The sequence below is a fragment of the Capricornis sumatraensis genome, chromosome 14, assembly GCF_032405125.1.
Source record: "Capricornis sumatraensis isolate serow.1 chromosome 14, serow.2, whole genome shotgun sequence".
Lineage (NCBI taxonomy): Eukaryota > Metazoa > Chordata > Mammalia > Artiodactyla > Bovidae > Capricornis > Capricornis sumatraensis.
This window is the reverse complement of record NC_091082.1, coordinates 45,596,856-45,617,835: the sequence shown is the minus strand read 5'-3', so window position 1 is coordinate 45,617,835 and position 20,980 is coordinate 45,596,856. Positions and strand designations below refer to the sequence as shown.

The following is a 20,980-nucleotide window of genomic DNA, read 5'->3' as shown; positions in this document are numbered from 1 at the left end:
CTGAGCCACTGGGACACTTCGTCCAGGACACAACTCTCTGGATGCCTCCGTTGTCACCGCTCTTCATCTACATCACACGTTTACTAGTCTGAGGGAGGCTTCCTGGGACCTGGTGGGGGTTAGTTGCTAAGTCATGTTTGACTCTTGCAACCCTAAGCACTAGCGCTTGCCAGGCTCCTCTGTCCATGGGATTTCCAGGGCAAAAATACTAGAGTGGGTTGCTATTTTCTTCTCCAGGGGATCTTCCTGACTCAGAGATTGAACCCAGGTCTCCTGCATTGCAGGCAGATTCTTCACTGACTGAGTCAATACTAAGCCCCTACTGGGGTCTTAGTCCAGGGACCCTAATCACTACTTATAATACTGCATCTGGAAAAATGAATTTCCAATTCCAAATAACCAAATCAGACTGACTCTTTTAAATAAAACCTTATTTTTCACTACAAAAAATAAAAATCATTTCCATAGTAGGAAGTTATGAGTGAGCAGTCACTCAGTCGTGTCCAACTCTTTGTGACCCTGTAGACTGTGGCCCATCAGACTCCTCTGTCCATGGGATTATCCAGACAAGAATACTAGAGTGGGTAGCCATTCCCTTCTCCAGGGGATCTCAAGCCAATTCTTTCCCATCTGAGCCACCAGGGAAGCCAGTGGTAAAGAATCTGCCTGCCAATGCAGGAGATGCAGGAGACATGGGTTCAGTCTCTGGGCTGGGAAGGTCCCCTGAGGAGGAAATGGCAACCCACTCCAGTAATCTTTCCTGGACAATCCCATGGACAGAGGAGCCCCATAGCTCATGGGGTCGCAAGAATTGGACATGCCTGAGTGACTAAGGACATTGCTGCTTAATTGTCATTGAAGTATCCAGTGTTATGAGAGGTTTTCTTTGTTGAGAATGCAATTTTCTAAAGGACTATTTTCTTGTTTTAACTGTAATCCTAATACACAGTCCAGGACCACAGTTACAGGGGTACCACATGCCACTAAATGTCACAGAAGAGCCACATTCTGTGTCACGTTCAACTCAACCATCTTCTTCCACTTTTTCAGCCACTGGAGGATAAATGATACAGTGATGGAATACAGGGTATCAGAGGGGTCAAGGCAGGTTCTTGTTTTGTCAGGCTTCAGGCAAGTTCTTCAGTGCCCTTTGAGTCTCAAAACCCTAGCTGTAAATTGGGCATGATAATATCTACAACTTAACATTATGTGAAAAATAAAACAGCATAAGTAGTATAAATCACCCAGCCCAGTATCTACTCATGGTGAGTGCTCAACGAATCTAAATATCTTTCCTTTATCTCCCTTCCTCCATTGAAAAAATCCAAAGACATTAAAGTGGGATCATCTCTGAGCCACAGGGCCAAACACAAGGAAACAGAGAGACTAATCTAAATTCACTTTACTAATCCAAGAACCTTCTCTGTTATCTCATTGATACATTTTACATTCTTTGGGGTTAATAGGAATGGAAGCACATTTTACAGATACACTATAAAAATTGATATCACATAGGGGAGTATTGTCTTCTATGGAAGCATTATGCTTGCTACTTAGAAAATCATTTAAACCAGGAAGCCCAGCTGCCTTTTGTAAATGTTCGGCTCAGAGAAAAACTCACTGATAAGGTGAGTCAACAAAAAGAGTTTTCAGGACAATCACAAGCAAGGCCAGCATCTGCAAGACCTGAAATATGGGATGTTATGACACTGGAGAATTACTTCTGACGTACTTAATTATGCAACAACAAGATTTGCAGGAGCATAACCACATAGTTCCCCTGAGTATACTGCCAGTATGCTCCACAAATGATTAAATATAAAATAAACAACAGCTAACTGTGAATTATGGAGTTGTAATTCCACTCAGGGGGTTCCAGTGATGTCATAAACCGCTAGAGCAAAGTTTATGTCACCAAAGGATCCCAGATGGGCTTCGAGGCCTCTAGCTCAGCAGTAGTCTCTGCTGCAGCTATGACTCCAGGAAAGCTTTCCCCTTGCTTTTTGTCCCTCTCATGGCTGCAAAGGCCCTCCTTTCTTGTTCTCGTCCTCTGAGCTTTCTAAAAATCACACTAACCCTGCTTTTCCAAATGCAACTCCTTTTTAACTGAATGATCTATCATTTAAGAGGCTATCCACATCTCCCCACACACTCTTTGGACAGCAATCTATGACTTACATATACTTCATTAGAAAAAAAGCAAAGCCTGACATTTAACAGAAAAGTCCATTTAGGGCAAAAACCCTGGCGCACACCTTAAAAGGAGACATTTGAGATGTAACTTTAGTATGTGCCAAGCTAATGTATGTGCCCACTAATGGAATAAATTTGTCTCTAAGCATGGCAAACTTGGAAAAGTAGTGTTGAAATTTCAAAATACAACCTTCCCACGATGTCTGAAAAAAGGGTAAATTAAACTTTAGCTTCCTCAGACCATGTAGAAGTACACAAAATTGCATAATATTAGAAAAACTGTGTTTATGCACCATCAGAAAGGAAGGAAGAACTTTGTAAGACAATAAGATATTAAATACAGAATTATAACTTTCTAAATGTGCAATAGTTACATCTGAAAGCTTACTTAAAACTAAAGTGTAATTGAAAATATTAGTATCTGTGTGATAGACTGCCCCTTCTTTGACACATGCTTTTCTCCCAGAAGAGCTGAGATAACAATCACTGAAAATTCATCACAGTTGGGATTTTTACAACTCCATATAATTGCCTCAAACTGTTTTTCTTTGTTTTATGTGAAGTATTTAAAACAGTGCCAGGCACCTAGTGAGTGCTCTACGTATTTTTTTTTAATCTCCCACTTTGTTCATGCATTTATTTTTTTAAATAACTGCTTTTTATTAAGCCATCTACAACATGAAAAACACTGTGCTAAGTACTCTGAAGTTATAAAATATCTGCCTCTCTGCCCTTTTTTCAAAACTACATTACACCTGGTTAAAAAGATAAGATTGACACTTAGGGAGAGTTAAATAACAATGGAAAACACATTACACAGTGGATGCCACAAAGAAACACATCATTTGATACCAATTACTATGAGAGAAAGTTGTGTACGTCAGTGTTTTCAAACTTTGCGATGTATAAAAACCATCCAGGATATTTAAAATGCAGGTGTTTGTGAGATTCTGATTCACTGGGTGTGGATGAGGTCTTGGAATCTGCATTTTAAGACTTTTTCTTTCGATGCACATGGGTGAGTTAGGTAACACACTTTAAGAAATACAGGATTACGGCTTCCTTGGTGGCTCAGTGGTGAAGAATCCACCTCCCAATGTAGGACACATGGGTTTGATTCCTGATCTGGGAAGATCCCACAGGCCAGGGAGAGACTAAGCCCGTGCATCACAACTACTGTGCCTGTCCCCTAGAGCCCGGAAGCCACAATTGCTGAGCCCGTGTGTCACAGCTATTGAAGCCCAGGCATTCTAGAGCATCTGGGCTGCAACAAGAGAAGCCACCACAATGAGAATCCCACACACTACAACTAAGAGAGTAGCCCCCACTCACAAGTATAGCAATGAAGAGCCAGCACAACCAAAAACAAATTAATCAATGAAATAAAATTTTTAAAAAGACATACCAGATTAGATTGCAAACACGTTAGGGAAAGAATCCGATTATCTGTTTATTTCTCTTCATCCTTTTTCTCCAAATCATTAAAAATGAACTGCTCGTGGGAGAGACATATACAGGAGAAAGAACGGAAGACTACAAAGACCAAAGGACAATTTTCCTAGATGAGGACTACATGCTTCCTAAAGGAAAGCAGTAAGCCAGCTATCTACACCCCCAAATACTGTAAAGTGCACAAAGTACTTGTAGCAAACACACAAACATTTTTCCATATGTCAGAACCAATAATCCTAACAGAGCTATGCTCCTAATCTCCGACTAATAACTACTGAGTATGTTTAGGAGATAATCTCTCATCTATCGTGTGCAGAAGATACATGGCACCCTGCTTCTCTAGACATCTCGCACACAAGTCTTGCAGTAAACCGTCATCAAAGTGCCTCACCCACAGTGACCCATTTTCTCTTCATGCACCACAAGCATTAGCCATGCTGTTCTGCTATGGAAGAATGCCAGGGGGAGTTAATCGTTAACTGCTTGGAAAAGAAAAAAAAAGTCTTGGATGCTTCATGATATAGAAATGCAGTCTGTATGTCTTCCAAGTTTATCAGATTTCAAAGCCATACATATGAAAGCAGGTCACATATCAAACTGAGAACAGAATGTTTATCTTACTCAACTGGTTAGGAAGTCTAAGTTGGCAAAAAGAATAGCAACTTTATGTATAATCACAGTTAACATATTATTCATGTGCAAAAAAATTAAGTAAACCCCACAGAAACCTCAGAGGAGTGGTAAGAGAGTTAGCTACATTACAGATATTATACCACAGAGAAACTGTAACATGATTGGCCTCCTAGAAACTTACTGGCTGTGTCAGGTCTGGATAAGAAGTCTTGACACCTGGTATCCTAAGCATATGTCATAATTAAATTCAATGTCTACATTGGGGGTGGGTATTTGTTCTCTTCGGTCACAATAAAAGTCTGCAGTGATGGATGAAGTACATGGAGACATGAGAGGTTGATGCCATCTCGAACTTTAAAAAGATGTGCAATACTGTTTCATGGTAAAGAAGGGGAGATTGACCTGAAAGAAATAACCTTAGTCAGGAATGTCTGAGCCAGACTCCTGGAGCTGCAGGAACTTATGGTGTGGTCTTAGGAGTGTCACTAAAAATTGTAAGGCATAAGCTCCTAACTGTAGATCAAAAATGGATGTTCCCTAGTCATTCGGTAAGGGGTATGACGTAAGACTGTGACTTTTGGAGGATGGGAATAGTCCTAATTTCAATGACATAAAATGGCCTCCAGCACGGATTGGGAAACCACACTGAACACATAACTGAGCTTGAACTTCTCAGAGATGCTGTTGAAGTGCAGAACAGGGAAAGGGCAAGCATTTAGGGAGAAGGGGAGTAAGGCATTGGGGTCTTTGTTTACATTATCTCATCATTCCAACAATAAACCTGAGTGATAGATATTAATGTGCCAGTTCTTTTGATAAGAAAACCAAGACCCAGAGAGTTGTCTACAGTCAACCAGTAATTAAATAATGGAACCATCATTTAACATGGATTTATCTAGAAACAAAGTAAGATGCTCTGAATCTCCTAGTGTCCCTAAATCTAAATTAAATATTCTTGTTTCTGAGAACAGAGTTTAAATGTATTGAAATGCATTCTTATTTTTGATCTTTATTTGTTAAGTTAATTTAGAAAAGCCTCCTTTAGTATTCCTTATCATATACTACTACTACTACTACTAAGTTGCTTCAGTCATGTCCGACTCGTACATAAATTTAGCCCTTTATTTCTCAAATATTTTTACAAACGCAATATCTTTTTGGCCTGCTACATTCCCATGAGGAAGATAGGCACAGTTTATGGTGGAAGTTATATGCCCAGTTTATAACAAAGAATAAGAGTCAGAAGAATTAAAAGAGATTTGTGCAGCACAGCTGTGTACCATGAAGTGGCATGCTGGCGTCACCCTCCTAACTCAGTGTTGTTTCCCTAGACAGTAATGTATCTAAAAGAATCTGGTTGACGTCAAAGGTGGTGGGACACAATGAAAAAAAAAAGATAAAATGGAATCAGGAGAGAAAGATTCAAGGCATTCAACAGTAGTTCACTAAAATTCTCCAAGCCACAGTTTCTTTATCTGTAAAATAAAAAGAATTATGTGATCCCAACTCACTTCTTAGAATTGCCTTTATAAAACATAATAGTGCTGGCATATGTTCTCAGAGTCTGTGAAGTAGTTTCATATTTTATCTCACTTTATCCTTCTTATTATTAATGTTATTAATCCTTTAAGACAAAGTAGGTCATCAATTTATACAAGTAATAAAGGGAAAGAATTAAGTAAATCAGCAGTCTGCGTATATTACTGCAGTTTAAATTATTGTACTTTTAAGGCCTACCCGAACACAGCTGGAATTTCCTGGCTGTTCAAGGTAGCCTTGAATCTTCTAACCAAAAAAAAAAAAAAAAAAAATCCAAAACAGTGCAGACTGCAGATATTCTCACCACCCTGAGAAAGGAGAATGTTAGGGTAAGGGGGAAAAAGTTATAAATTTAAATAATACTTCATATATTTTGAGTAAAAAATGATCACACACAGAAAAATCTCTTCTTCCCTGAGGGAAGCTGAGAACAGACTCCTAACAGTCAAACGTGCAGTGATATTATTTTCTCTTTCTCTTGTCAGAGGAGATTCAGCCTTTGAAATATGTGTAGCAAGACTGCAGATTTCAGTTTCATGATTAATGAACCAAATTACGTTTTATTTCTTAAATGTGTGGAGGATTCATCCTGTGGTCTTCCCTCGAACTTGAGGATTAGAGCAGCTGAACAGCACATCTGGTTGTAGGCAAAGCGCTCTGGGTGGTTCTCTTTCTCCCCTCCTTTAGAACTAGGCAATGTGGGAAACTGCAGAAACTTTTATTGGGCAAGTGTGGTTTTTAGTCCTCAAAAATGATGATTACTCTCCCTGTTCCCCCTTTCTCATGAGAAGGAAGAAGGTGAATTATTTAGCTCTATCTAATAATTTTAAAATTTCGTTCCATATGCTGTTATATCACTTGCTAATACTTACCCTAAAGAAAATATTTGCACTCATCAGGCAAATGTTTCAACATAAACTTGCCTGGGAATGATTTTTACACAGACTTCATAATAACAATTTATATTTTCTCTGCAATTATCACTTTAAGTAAGGGCTGGGGGACTGCCGACTTTCATATCTGGATAAATGCATTATCTTTGACTTTGCTAAGTGCTTCTTTCTCTGTTAAAACACACTACTGTGTGCTGGAATAGGTCATTATCCAACTTGATCATCATTCTGCAGGGTACAGAAAAATATCGTTTTCCTCCTCCTTTTTCTACAAAAACATGTATGAGTCTCAAAACATTTAATAAAAGAAAGTTAAGATCCAGGGATCTACAATAATAGAAAATTTTCAGTCCCTTAAGATATTTTCTCTGCAATTGCTTTGTGGTACTTTTCCTCACTAAATCATGTAAAAATGAATTTTTTTGAGCAGTAGCTCTCCAACTGTGGTCTCGGAATGTCCTTTAGGTATTATGCAGGCTTTTTCAATTTCTAAAGGAGACATGTGCTCATGTCTAGGGAAGGTTCCCAGCTAGAACAAGCAGAAAAGAAAAAGAAACTGTTTACTCAGAAGGTCTTTACTGCTGGAAATGTACCCACTGGAACTTGAGAACGCTGGGAAATAACTGTGATGTCACAGCTCTCATCATCTTTGGAGAGCTTTTGTTTGTTGTTTGTGTGTTTGTTTAACTTTTCGGTGAGAGCAAGTGAGTTCGGTGTGTGTGTTTTCTTAATTTGGGCGAAACGCAATCTTTGAAATATTTTTTTTTAATTGGCCATCAAGAATGTTAATACAAGCTTTGTGCAAAAGATAAAAAGAAATACTTTAATATTAAACTGTTACCTGCGTCTTCCTCAGGGTGGTGAAATATAAGTGACTTGATTTTCTCACTAAAACTTTTTAATATAAAATAATACATTTTCTAAAATAAGCCTGAATTGCACTTAGGTATTATTCATATTTTAAAAATTACTTGCACTAAAGATTTCATAAACAGAAGAACCACTCAATGCTTCCAGTTGAGTGGAAGCAACTATCTATTTCTCCCCGCAATTATCTATTTGATTTATTTGTGTACTGAAACTGTGGAATAAATCTTTTCCCCTCCTAAAAAAAAAGTCTGTAATCTTAAGAAACTTCTCAAAGTAAATTAACAATCACAAAACATTTAGAAAAGAATTAAGGTTTATTTGCACAGGAACTGATTTTCTACAGTAAGCACTGAAAAAGGGATTTGCTTGGTCTGAAAGAGGCAGTCAAAGGTGTTGCAAGTAGATCATGGGAGCAGAACCTTGAAAGGTAGCATAGGTGGGTTTGGACAAAAGAGCCACAGAGCAGGGACATTTCAGACCAGAAGTCAAAGAATCAGAAAAGAGACTAGAGTACATGGACTAGCCTGACTAGCATACCAGGGAAAAGTAGAGGAATGGTTCAAATCTGCATGTGTATGTGTGAATGAGGAGATTGCTGGGGCAGAGATAAAAATATAGATTGTAAAGAGCGATTTTTTTAAAAGAACAGGACAAAAATTTGGTCTTAAGTTAGGAAAGAATGAAAAGCAATCATGAATTCTAAAGAAGGGGAGAGCCATGATTTTTTCAAATATATACATGTTGTAAAAAATGCACTAACAGTCACTCATTCATTCAGCTGATATTCTTTGAAGATCTATTATATCCACTCTCTGTCATCATCTACATAGAGGAGGACAAGAATGGATGCAGGGAGACCCAATAAGTTAGGAAGATGGCTTAGCAAGCAAGTGAGATATTTTAAAGATTTTAAAAGGAGATGAATTCAAGTGACTTGAGAAATTTGTCGGCATTTAGAGTAGGATTGAACAGAGGCTTGAAGGAAGGAGTCAAGGATGAGTCCAAAGTTTCTGAGTATTGCAACCACATGTTTTGATACAGGAAAATAGGAAAAGCTATGAGAGGATAAGATTGGGAAAAGGAGCTCATTGATGCCATGTTTTGGTTGTTTTGAGGTTGAAGCATTTTGTGCTGTTCAAATGGAAATGTATAGGTAGCTGCATACACAGATTTGCAGCTCCAAGGGGGGGACTTAAAGATATATACTGGGAATCATTTGTATATCGATGGTTACTAAAATGGTGAGCCTAGAGGAGATCTCTGGAAAAGGAAATGGCAACCCACTCCAATATTCTTGTCTGGAAAAAGCCATGAACAGAGGAGCCTGGCAAGCTACAGTCCGTGGGGTTGCAGAGAGTCGGACACAACTGAGCAACTAAGCACACAACACAGAGGAGATCTCTAAAGCCTTTAAAGGGTTTAGAGTGGGAAGAGGAGGGGAGGGGACCTAGTTCTTACATTAGGTTGGCAAGGGGATCCACTAAACTTGGGGAGCTCATTCTATCACTTAATAAACATTTACTGAGCACAGGCGAGAGTTTGCCACCTGTCCCAGCGGTATATGACTGCTATAATCCAGTATTTAGGGAAGCAGCACAGGTAGAAAATTGAAAGAAAAGGCACAATGTACATAATTATTTAGTGTCATGTTCCAGTCTGGATTAATGGTGATATGTGTCAGTGCCCAGTTATGAAGATTTAGATTCAATGCCTATTTCCATTGGAATACTCAACTTCACATATTTATGAGCTACTTGTAAAAGAAACAGACTAGTAACCAGTTCCCCAAACCTCAATCCCCATGAAGTCTCTAACTAGGCCACTACAAAATGAATTGTTAGAGAAAATGCCTGGTACATTATTGATCAAAAGTCCTCATCTTTTCCAAGGATTCTAGATTTAAGAGGCTTCTGGACCCCTGGATTGGAAAGATCCCCTGGAGAAGGGCATGGCAAAACTCTCCAGTATTCTTGCCTGGAGAATTCCATTGACAGAGAGGCCTGGTGGGCTACAGTCCATGGAGTCACAAAGAGTCGGACACAACTGAAGTGACTTAGCATGTGGCCTCTAGGCACCAGTGTTTTCTGCAGCACACAAGTTGTGGATAGCCAGTTGGGGTACAGGGAATGAATTCAAAGGAAAGGATGATGGATAAGCTCAGAAGGTCAGGACACCGTCTCCCTACCACTCACCAGGCCCAAGCCAATTCTACTAAACCCTTTGCAGACTAGCATGACTTTGTGTGGATAAATACAATGGAATCTTGAGAAAACGTGGTTCTCTGTATATATACAAAGTGCTAGCTAGGCCCTTCACTTTGCCCATAGTCAAGCTGATTGAACTTAGCATATTCTGGCTCAAATTTTTATTGAGTTGGGCCCCTTGGCCTTTAAGTTGTATATCTCAATTGTCTTTGAAAAGATTTGGCCTTCCCATATGTATTCAGAGCACTGGAAGAGCACCCATCTGTTTTTATGCTTATTTGTAACTACACCACCTTCCAGCCCTGTGAGGTCCTTTAAAACATAATGACATGGCTGATGGTGAGAAATTAAGTGAATGAGGTAAATGTTCTTACTCTCAGACAAAGGTTTGTAGGAAAGCAATTTCCCTTCCAGTTCTGGCCTCATGCTTCTGTTTCTAGTGAATAACCAAGCTCAAGATTATCTTGGAAAGTATGTATTAACCACCATGGATGCTAAGAAGACAAAATATTCATTCTGCCACTTTGTTTTTCCCAGCATTGACTTGTCCTATTGACCCTGCAAGGTCAAAGAGTGAGAAATAATCCAAGAGAGAAGTAGAAAAATCCCAAGACTTGCTAAAGGTATATCCTCATCTTTCCCTTAAGTCTCTTGAAACTCTTGCCCCAAAAGGAAGGATCAGTGGAGACCAGGAGTCAGATTCAGGGATTGGAAATGCCCAAGTTGCATGCACACACAAGACAGTGGGGGCAGCTACTATTCTCCCTTGAGGGGAAAAGGAACTCTAAGGTGGCCAAAGCTCTGCCCTATCTAAGGACTCCAGGTACTATGAGGGTTTCTGTGGCCATTTTGCAGTGTCTCATTGATACGGCTAGCTCCCTATCTCTCAAATCTGCCCCTCTTTCTTTAAATACTTGGAGTTCATCTACAGTAAAGTCTCACCCACCTCCACAGGGACAAACCTTCTCCTTCCCCATGGAACCCAGGCATCAGCCCAATCACCCACTTATCCAGGGTCATCTAGTCCCACTCTCCTCCTGCCTCTTTCTGCTAATCCTGGAATCCTCACCATTTTCATTGCAAAGAAGTTGTTTCCATTAAAACACATGTGGAGCATACAGTTCAGCAGTCTAGTGATATCTCCCATCTCTTGCTACTTGTGTAGAGGGGTCTTCCAGTATGTCTCTCCCTCCTGCTGGCACCCAAGAGTTTTTGAAGGCGGGGGTTAAGTTCCAGCCCTGACCTGGGAGGAATGCACCCCCTTTCAGCAAGAGAAAGCAAGGAAAAGAGCTTCTAGGAAAGCTCGAGAGTCCGATCTAGCTGAGAGCTGCGCCCCAGCACCCTTGGAATTGGAAGGACCAGGGCTGAGGCGGGGTGGGGCGGGGGATTGCATCTTTGTCCAGGCCAGCAGAGATGGAGAACTTTAAAATCTAAAATACTATGGCTCTATTTATCTTCACTGATTTACTGAATTAATTTTCCTTCACTCTACTTCTTCCGCCACATCTCCTGCAACCCACCCGGCAAAAAAGAGTCAGAGTCTCCAGTTCTGGCCAGTGCGATCGATCGCCATTTCTGCATGAAAGTTTCATTACAGTCTCTCATCCGCTTGTTAAGAACCTTTCTAATCGCTTGCAAATAACTCCATGCAAGTAGACAAAATAGGAACCAGAAAAGCTGTCCCTGTCTTTTCTCATAACTCGGGTCCTGGGGATTCACATTTTTTCAAACGTATTTCTCCTTTGGAGCTGAGTCTGGGGGAAACCAATTATGGCAAAAAGGAGGCCCAAAGTTCTTAAGAGTTAGAGTTCCCTCATTATGGTGGTGCAGCAAAGCAACTGGGCCATTCGGTGCCCCAAGGACCCAAAGACAGCATTCTGGTCCTAACTCAGACCTACATAAATTCCTGCATTTGAGAGCTTCAGGGGGAACAGCGGAATCCTTGACTCTGCTTGTCCTCAGACTCCTCTGAGAAGTCACTTGTGTTTGTGATTGATTTGTTCTGACATGTTTTCTTTATTTTCTTTCATAAAATTTCCCTAACCCACCACCACGTGTGCCTTTGTTCCCATTCCCCTCCCCTAAAGTGGCTATTGCCCCTATAATCGGCTTCCCAAATATTTTTTCATCAAGAAAAGTGGTTCCAGGACAAGTGAAATGTAGTGGGTTTTTTTTCTTTCTTTTGGTCTTAAACCTAAAATTGATAGCCCATAATTCTCTGTACGACTGCTTCCTTCAGGCTGCCTCACTAAATTAGACAAATGAGGATGCCAAGAATCTACTAATATTCAGACCACGGTGGAGACTCCTTGCTCAAAAATTTTCATACGTGAAAATCAAACCCTCTGACCGCTAAACACCGATGACTGTCCCTCAAACATCTCGACCTTGTATCTCCGCATTTATTGATTTTATAACAAACAGCATTCAGAGAAAAGGAAGTCGTGGTGGTTTGTTGATACTGTTATTTACTGTTTGAGATGGTTGGTTTTTAATTGAGTGTTTTTAACCTGCTCATCAAACTATTTGATTTTACAAGAATCCAAAATCTTGTGTATAAATAATAATGCTGTTGACATGTGCATCTTCTTTGAATTTTTTAAAAGTTGGGGGGCACCAAACCTATGGGACTGGCGCTTGCCCCACCTTAAATTAAAACGTCAATTAGAAAGAAAGAAAGAAAGAAAAAACCGTCCAATCAGATTACAATCGAGCGCAATCACAGGTAGTTCTGTAAATGTTGCCACACCAAGTGGCAACTGGGAATTGGACCTTTACCGAAATTTTTCCTGTAAATGTCGGGACTCCTAGCTCGGAGGAATGCTCTGAGGATCCTGTTGGTTGAACTTACAAATCACTTGTATGGAGGATGCTGAACCTCCGTTTTTGTTCCCCGGAAGGATTGTCAGCCCTCCCTCCAAAGCTCTTTCACCCTCTGCAAAGAAAAATATGAGCACAATGCAAGCCTTATCTCCTTTTCTACAAATCCACTCCCCCATTCCTAAAACTTGTACTTCTTATGGCTTTTACTGACCCATCTCTACTAAAGGGTAAAAAATAAATACATATTCTGAGAGTCATTGAAAGTGCGCACCGCCAGAAACGGGAGGCACGCGAAGTTCGCACGCACAGGCGCGCACATATTTGCAACTTCCTTGTACCCGAGGCCCTGACGCTTGCTCGGGCAAAGGACTGGGGTTCTCCCGGAGCTACAGGTCTGCTTAGACGGTTTGCCCTGCTAAAGAGAGGGAGCAGGCAAACAAGATAGGGGAGAGGAACTGTAAAAGAAACACATTTTTTAAAGGAGAAATCAAATTGGTCTAGAGATCCTCTTCGTTGATAATCTATAGATGTTATTTAAAAGTGAACAAATGTAATGTTCCTGGAGGTGGCTACTGGCCAGAGCAACGTTCAAAATTCGTATCTGAGGGGATCTGAGCCGGTGAAGTAGGAACATAATTTTGGCTCTGAAATTGCTGAGGATTTTTTTCGCAAGGGGCGGGAGGGGGGTGACTTGTTGATTTGGAGATGATTTATTTACCCGTGTCGTAAAATCTAAAATGACGCCCCTGGGAAGACGAAGGAACTGCAGGGACCCGTGTGACCTGTTGCTGCCCACCCGACGCCCCTGGTTCTGAACTGAGCTCTCCAGGGGAAAGTTAAGGTTGCCAAGCAAAAACGCAGGGTTGCGTGACGCACAAGGTGAGAGAAAGGCGCTCCGGAGTCTCGCCAGGACCTCCTCGGTGAACTGTACGATAGAGCCAGTGACTCTCAGACTTCTAAAATTGGGGGATCTGGACCCCCGGGGAGTATTCGCAGCCGGGGCCTCGGATTTTAGAGGCTCACCTCCCCGACGCTTCAAACTCCAAGCGCCCTTGCTCCAAAGCGGGAGGAAGTTACTAGCCTGTCAGTTTCTTCGAAATATTGAGGCCATTCAGCCCCTCGCTCCTGCATGTGAGATAAACAAGACTCACAACATCTTTTCTGGACTTGACATTCGACGCTGGGGACTCAGTGACCTCTCTTGATCCTGGATTTCACTGCCTCCTCTAAAGAGAAAAAAATATTTCCAGGCTACGCTTAAAACGGTGTATTTCGTTGACTTCCCCTTGAATCGAGATCACTGAGGCCCAAATTCCGAGTGGCGGCACCGGCTCCAGGTTCCCGGGGTGTTGCCGCAGATTTCCGGTGCCATAGGTTTTTCAACTACAGACTCCGGAGGGGACCGATGTTCCGCTGTGAATTCCAACAGGGGAGCGCCCGGTGCTCTCCAGGGCGTTTCCCTGGCCTTGAAGAGCGTGCAGAAGCAGGCCCCCGGGAGTGCATTAGGCGGGATGGGCGGGTGATTCCTTCGCGCCGCGTTTACACCTCTCCCTTTGTGACAAATCGATTTCCCCGCGCCGCTGTTCCGTATTTGCCTCGCACAGCGGCCGGGGCCCAGCTGCTCCCTGTGCACACTTAGCACCGCCTTGTGAATGCGTGCGTGTGCGCGCGCGTGTCTAATTGACTTTCCGTCTACCTTTTTATGACTACATGTGTTTCCAACAAAAGGTCTTATTAGGACAATCTGGTTTCACTAATTTAGAGGTTGGGAATGTGGAAGGCAGGCGCTTTTTTAAGAGTTTGCAGAAGTTCAGATTAAGAAATGACAGCGGGATGCACCGTCCTCCTAGGGGTAGGTCTGCCTATTTTTATGCCCTGTTCCTCTTTCCTCTCCCTGACTACCTCTGTTATACCGCCAACCCACCCTTCACACCCCACACTCCCCCATTAGCCACTGGATTTCTAACGGTGTTAAAGAACCGTTTCTTTAATCGCGGAAAGTGTTTGAACCCAGAAGTTTGAGAAATTTACTAGGTTGGGAATATCAGTAAAAGGAGAACGAAATCCTTCAACAGAGAGGAAAGTGGAGTGAATAAAAAGGGGGGAAAGAGACTTGTGGTGTGGCCTGCAGGAGATCAGTGGCAAGCCTTCACTTTGGACAGTGCTTGGCTCCTCTTTGCTAAAATGGATCCAGTTTGTAATTGGAAAATCTGCAAAATTAATAATCTAACATTGCAAGTGTAAATATAGTCTGTTTTACTTATCTGAGTTGAATAGAAACTTTAGGGAGGACGTGTTTCTATATAGCTCTGAGAAGAAAAGGGGTCATTGAAATGTTCTCCATCTCTCCAAAGGAGATTATGGTTTCTCACTTGAGTAGACACCCTGCTGCTAAGTCACTTCAGTCGTGTCTGACTCTGTGTGAACCCATAGACGGCAGCCCACCAGGCTCCCCCGTCCTTGGGATTCTCTAGGCAAGAACACTGGAGTGGGTTGCCATTTCCTTCTCCAATGCATAAAAGTGAAACGTGAAAGTGAAGTCGCTCAGTCGTGTCTGACTCTTAGCGACCTCATGGAATGCAGCCTACCAGGCTCCTCCATCCACAGGATTTTCCAAGCAAGAGTACTGGAGTGGGGTGCCATTGTCTTCTCCGGAGTAGACACCCAGCACGCTGCAAAAAGCGCCTGACTCTTGGTGCCATCCTCTGTCCCTTGCAGCTGGCAAGCCTAGCTCTTGCCCTCTGCCTGGAGACTCTTCTCTTCTCTGATTCACAGTCTGAGCCTCACTGTCCACGGCAAATTGAAAGTCCAGCAGTGCTCCACCAGTCCTGACTTCTGGGTAACTGTGACAGCTTCCTTGGCATCTCCTGGTTGGGGCCCAAGACTAAGGACAAAGGTCCTCCTGAACACTTGCTACCACTCAACTTACCAGACCCTCTCATTCTCACCCCAGAGATGGGGAAGGAGATTGAGGAAACGCGGCTTCTAAAAGCAACTACCCATTTGTTAGAAAGATGGGCCCTGGTCATCCCCAGAAAGCAAGGCCTATGGCGGTGTTTGGGTGTGTGTGTGATTTTGGCTACTTCCTCAGCCCGAGGTGTCCAAAAGTTCATCCCCATCACCTCACACTGCATTCTGTGGCCTCCTGCTGGAACTGTTCGTCTACTATTTTTCTTCAAGCATGCTTTCCCCCAGAATCTCAGTTTCCTTTTTCAGGGTCGTTGCTTACTCCTAGAAACTCTGCGATGTACTCAAGTATCAACTGGGCAGGTTCCCACAGGTTTCATCCCTTTTCCTCAGAACAGACAGTCCCCAACTCCTCCTGCTGCCCTTTGCCTGTCCCCTAGCAAACTAGCGCTCCACAGTTGCCACGTGCTCAGCGCAGCCTCAGGCCTGGGTCTAGAAGAAGCCACCCCTGAGTCGCCTCCCCACACCAGCCTGCAGCCTCACCTCAGATTAGGGGTGCTTCCTAGCTGGTCTCTTCAACCCAGCCTTGCTGGGTACCCACTAGGAGGCCACCGTGAACCCAAACTCTCCTCTCTTTGCATCCACATAAAGTCAAAAGACAGGAACTATCATCATCCCTCCAGCTCTGGCGTGTGTGGACCCTGGGCTTGCTCTGGCCACCTACCCTGGGCCTGCTTTACACAGCCCTCTGCTTGCTCCTGGGGCAAACCAACCCTGGCTGGTCTCCCTCAATGCACCCTGACCTTCTGTGTTGCAGTTTCTTCACGACCTTGATTTCTGTTGTGGCTCCAGCCTTCTTTGAATAATGGTAAATGCTGTGATTAATAATTAGCCGTGAAGCTGAGTGATAGGCATGTGAAAATTCAGAATACTATTCTCCCTACTCTTTGCTTCCCTGATAGTTCAGTTGGTAAAATATTCCCTAGTAAAGTGTTTAAATATTATTTCACAGTGCATTTTCTTGAGCTACAAGTGCCTACACCATCTATTAACTTGCTCCCTGCCTGTGCCACCAGCAAGCAGCTCCCCAGAAGATGCCAGTAACCTCAACAAGGACACCTCTGCACCTAGCCAGGACTTGGGGACACCGGGTCTTCATTCCTCAGTTTTTCCCTAGTGCCTGGCCAGGTCAGATCCCCCATCACCCTCTGCCCATGCCCATAGAAGGGTGGATGGGCCCTACTTTGCTTCTGGCTAAAATACTTTGAGGGAAGCCCAGGCCTGGACCAGGGATGCAGGGCGACGGGCAGGCGGCCTGCGGTAGGGATGGGCTCTCCCTGCGGCCTGTTTCAGCGCTGCTCTCCCACCACTTTGCACAGGACTTGCTTCCAGCTGTTTCTAAATCCTGTTTGGTTTGCTATGTGTTTTCCAAGAGTCTGACCTTGGCACTGTTATTTGAAAATCATAGATTGCCAGTGGGTTCCCTGGTTCCACAGCCTCTGAGTTCCAAGACTAAAGAGCAGTCAGCAAATAATAGCATGGAAAGGGATCAGCCTCATTTAAAAACTTCCAGCCAAGTTCTGACTCTTGCAACCTTGAGGAGGAAATATCCAACCCCATTTCACCTGGGATAAGCAGGTGACAGGTCTGTTATAGACTCCTCCAGGACGTATGGATATACCTGAAGTCACGTTTTATAAGGCACAGCTAGTAACAAGGCGAGAGTTCCTTGGGGACGCGATAGCAATCAAGGAGAGTGCCAAAAGGAGACTCTGCGTGGACTTTTCTGGAAATCTTGGAGCTATTAGGGAGAGTTCTCCTAATGTAACACTGGGCTTGGCATTGGAGCCCGGGCCTCCGTAGCGCATCTCTCCTGTGTGGGACCATGCGGGGCAGCGGCTCGGGTTTCACCCCTAAAGGACCCTCCCTTTGCTTCGTCTGAGTTTCCCCGTGTCATTCAGGCCTTTCATTGTACCGAAGTCTTACACCCTTAGGCAGGTGTCGGCTACATTCCTAGATAGAGAGCGGATACGGCGTTCGAGCCGGGCGCTCCAGGGCCGCCCCTCTCGCACCTCCGGCCTTCGGAGCCCGCGCGCGCTGCGCCGCGAAAGCAGCGCGGGTCTACCTCGCTTTACGCGGTGCCCTCCGCCTCTTCGGTCCCTTCCGCCCTCCAACCCGCTTACGCCACCCAGGAGAAGCCCTCTGGACCCGACTCAGCATCCTTAACCCTATGCCTTCTCAAACAGGGCTGGCTCCCCGAGTTTGCACCGATCTGGGACCCTTTTCCTGCCCAGCCCTTTCGGCCGGCTGGCGAGAAGATCCGCCAGCAGCGCTCGTCCGGGACTTAGAGGCAGCGCAGCCGGCTTCTGCGAGAGTCCGCGGCGGGCAGTGTCCCTGACCCCAGCCGGGGCCTCAGAGCCTCCCTCAGGCGTCCGCCCGGGCTCGTTCCTCGGCGGAGCCCTCCTCTTCCCTCCGTCTGTGATCGGCCCTTCCTCTGGCCACTGCCACCAACCTCTCCTCTTTCCTAACTTTCTCTCTCCGGCCCCCGGCGAGCTCCAGCCGCCCAGCCCGGACGCCCCGGCCCCCGATCCGGGGTACACACACACATACACACACACCCCCGCAGGCATGCGCCCCCTCACTCACTGTCCTGTTGCGGGGTGTCGCTGCCGCTGGTGAGTCCCGGCGACTCCAGTAGGCTCCGGCCCGCCTCGCCCACGCTCTCATCCGCCTGCGCCGCCACCATGTCCCCCGCTTCCTCCAGGTCTAGCAGGTGACTGACGGAGAAGTTCTTTTTCGCTTGCAGGGTGTCGAGGTTGCTCGGGCTGTCCAAGCGGCCGCCCAGCGCCGGTTGCCGCTCCAGAACGTGCCCGTAGCTGGAGGTCATGGTCTTCCCCTCCGATCCCACCCACCCCCCTTTCCCGCTCGAATCAACACCAAACGCTGTGGGCGCGAGGGGGGAGAGGAGCCGAGTGGGGCAGAGAGAGGGGGGGAGTGGAGAGAGAGAGAGAGAGAGAGAAGGAGGGGAAGAACAAAAAAAAACGTGGAAAGAGGGCGGGGGACCCCCTTCTGTAAGAGCAGAGAATTCTGCACCAGCAGCTTTCGACAGCCTCGGTTGCTTTCCTGAGGCCAAGTCCGGCGCGATCCAAAGAGATAATCCACACCAAAAAATAAAATGAAAAGTCACCCTATGTTCAAGTCAGGAGAAAGAAAAAAAAAAATCCCTTCCAGCTCTCCAAAAGCGTCCACACGCACGCACTAAAAATAATAATAAGGGGGAGAGAGGAAAGGAGAGGCCAGCAGGGCGGGGGAGTTAGGCAAACAGAAGAAGAGAGAAGAAGGGGTGGGAGAGAAGAATCAAAGTGGGTTGTTTTTTTTTTTTTTTAAGGTTAAAAAAGTTATTCCCAGGCAAGAGTTCAAGCACCAACAGAAGAAGGCTTGTTCCAGCTTTAAAACATCTTCAAGAAAACGTGTTCCCCCTCTCTGCACTCCTGTGGATTCTCAGGAGTGACTAAAGTTTCAGGAGGAGAGGGTGATGTCTTGCAGATGTATTGGAGAGCAGGAGTCTCACTTTACTTTTCGTAAGGAGGGGGGAAAAAAAGCGGGGGGCTCCAAGAGTCCGAAGGAGGGTGGTAGTGGGTTTCCCCCGTTCCCTTCGCTCTCTCCCCCTCTTCTCGCTGAGCTCCCTTTTCCTTCTCAGTTGGATCAAGAAGCTCTCTGGCACTTCAAAAGGCACAAACTGGCATGCAGAGGAGGCTTTGTAGGGAATACAAGAAAATTGGAGACCCCTGGGAGGGCAGATCTCGACTTAATAGGAGCCTGTAATTACGTGGCAAAGCCTTTGTGCGGTGCCTGACGGTTTACAGACCCCCTTTCTCCATCACAATCTCCTTCTTCCTCCTTTCCCTCGGACCAGAAAACAGTCTGATTAAGAAAACCCCCTTTGCCAACTTCTGAGCAAGAGAGAAAGAGAGAGGGAGGGAGCAAGAGAGGGAGAGAGGGAGGTGGGGGGAGAAGAGGGAGGGAAAAGAAAGGAAGAGAGCCCCTTTGGATTTTTTAAGTAAAGGTCTAATTATCATTCCCATGCAATAGTATCACGGGGAGAAAAGACAAACTGAAACCCACATTCACTTCAAACGGGCTGATTATTTTGCTTCGGCATTAACTCCTCCAGATTTAAGATCCTGTTGGAAAATCTCATTTGCATGTTTTGATAACAGCTGCGGGGAAATTTGTTGGAAAAAATCCACAACTGTCTCAATCAAATTTTCTTCTCTCTCTGCTTTTTTTATTTTTTAAATAACATTTCCTGCTGTTCTAACAATTTGGGGGTGGTGGGGGTGGAAGGAGCGCCTAAGAGCAAGCGAGAGAGCAAGGAGATTAAGGCTACATTCGGTTCTGCAGAGAGTCTATTAAATAATGTGATAAAATGACCACAGCGATCATAATGGAAGGCTCTTCCACGCTTCTTGCGTGGACTAAAGGCAGGTTGGGGATCTAGAAGGCTCTGAATCGATTCGAGTCTCTCCGCGCGGCTAGGAATCCCAGGGCCAGGCAGTAGGAAATTTACATATTTATTTAGCTGCAAGAAAGGACTCTAGGAGTTTGTCATAATTGCTCCCCTTCCCCCAACCCTGGCCAATTTCGTAACCTCTTTGGTGCGGCCAAGGTTGCTTCCCCAGGCTACGACGCTAAGCCGAGAGGGTCGCGCTGCCCAGATACGGAGGAAGCAGGGCACTCCTAGAGCAGCTGCGGGCGGAGGCTCAGGGTCCAGTCCGGCTGGCGCGGGGTGGGGGAGGGGAGAAAGGACTGAGAGGGGTGGACCAACCCGCGTCTAAATCTACGGATAAGGCTTTGTCGTCCGACTGCTGAGCCCTAACTTGACAGAGGACAGAGAGGTGCTGAGGGATTTTTTCATGACCTGTTGGAATTTGGTAACAGCTTTAATAGTCTCATTAGAAATGAGTTACTATATGACGAGTAAGTAAAATATTAAGTGCTTATTTGTGGCGTTTTATGTTCTTTAAACACACACACACACATATTCCCCCACTCGCTTGATAACTAAACTTTTCCTGCTATAACCCAGAGGCTGGGCTGGAGAGAAAGAAGGGTCCGGGTGTGTGTAAATGGTTTCTGGGCTCCAAACGGCCATAGTTAGCCCAGAACTTCCAGCCCTGATCTAGGAAAAGAACATTTGATGCCATCAAAGGGCTGCAGATTGAAACCAGATGTGCTCGCCTCGGTTCTTTCCATGCATTTAATTAAGGAGCCGGGATGGAGAAGACTTTTTCATCATTAGTCCACCCACTCCCCCCTCCTCTTTCCATCCCTTCGCCCAGCTACCCCCTCCGCCCCCTCCTCCGCACCCGCCAGCTCGCACCCCCGACCGGGAGCCCCAGAGCCCCGCCAGCGTCGCGCATTGCGCCGAGCCCGTCGCTCCGTCTCCCCAGTGGTCGCCGCTCC

At 44.9% G+C, this 20,980-nt stretch overlaps 1 protein-coding gene across 2 annotated transcripts in view; it reads right to left on the bottom strand.

Moving 5' to 3' along the window:
- PRRX1 (paired related homeobox 1) overlaps positions 1–18,401 on the bottom strand; it is a 74,009-nt gene extending 55,608 nt beyond the window's left edge. For both annotated transcript variants that reach the window (XM_068986525.1, XM_068986527.1), the window contains exon 1: positions 18,161–18,401. In XM_068986525.1, the coding sequence (XP_068842626.1) occupies positions 18,161–18,401 (241 nt within the window). The remainder of the gene's footprint in view (positions 1–18,160) is intronic.
- Between the last annotated feature and the right edge of the window lie 2,579 nt (positions 18,402–20,980).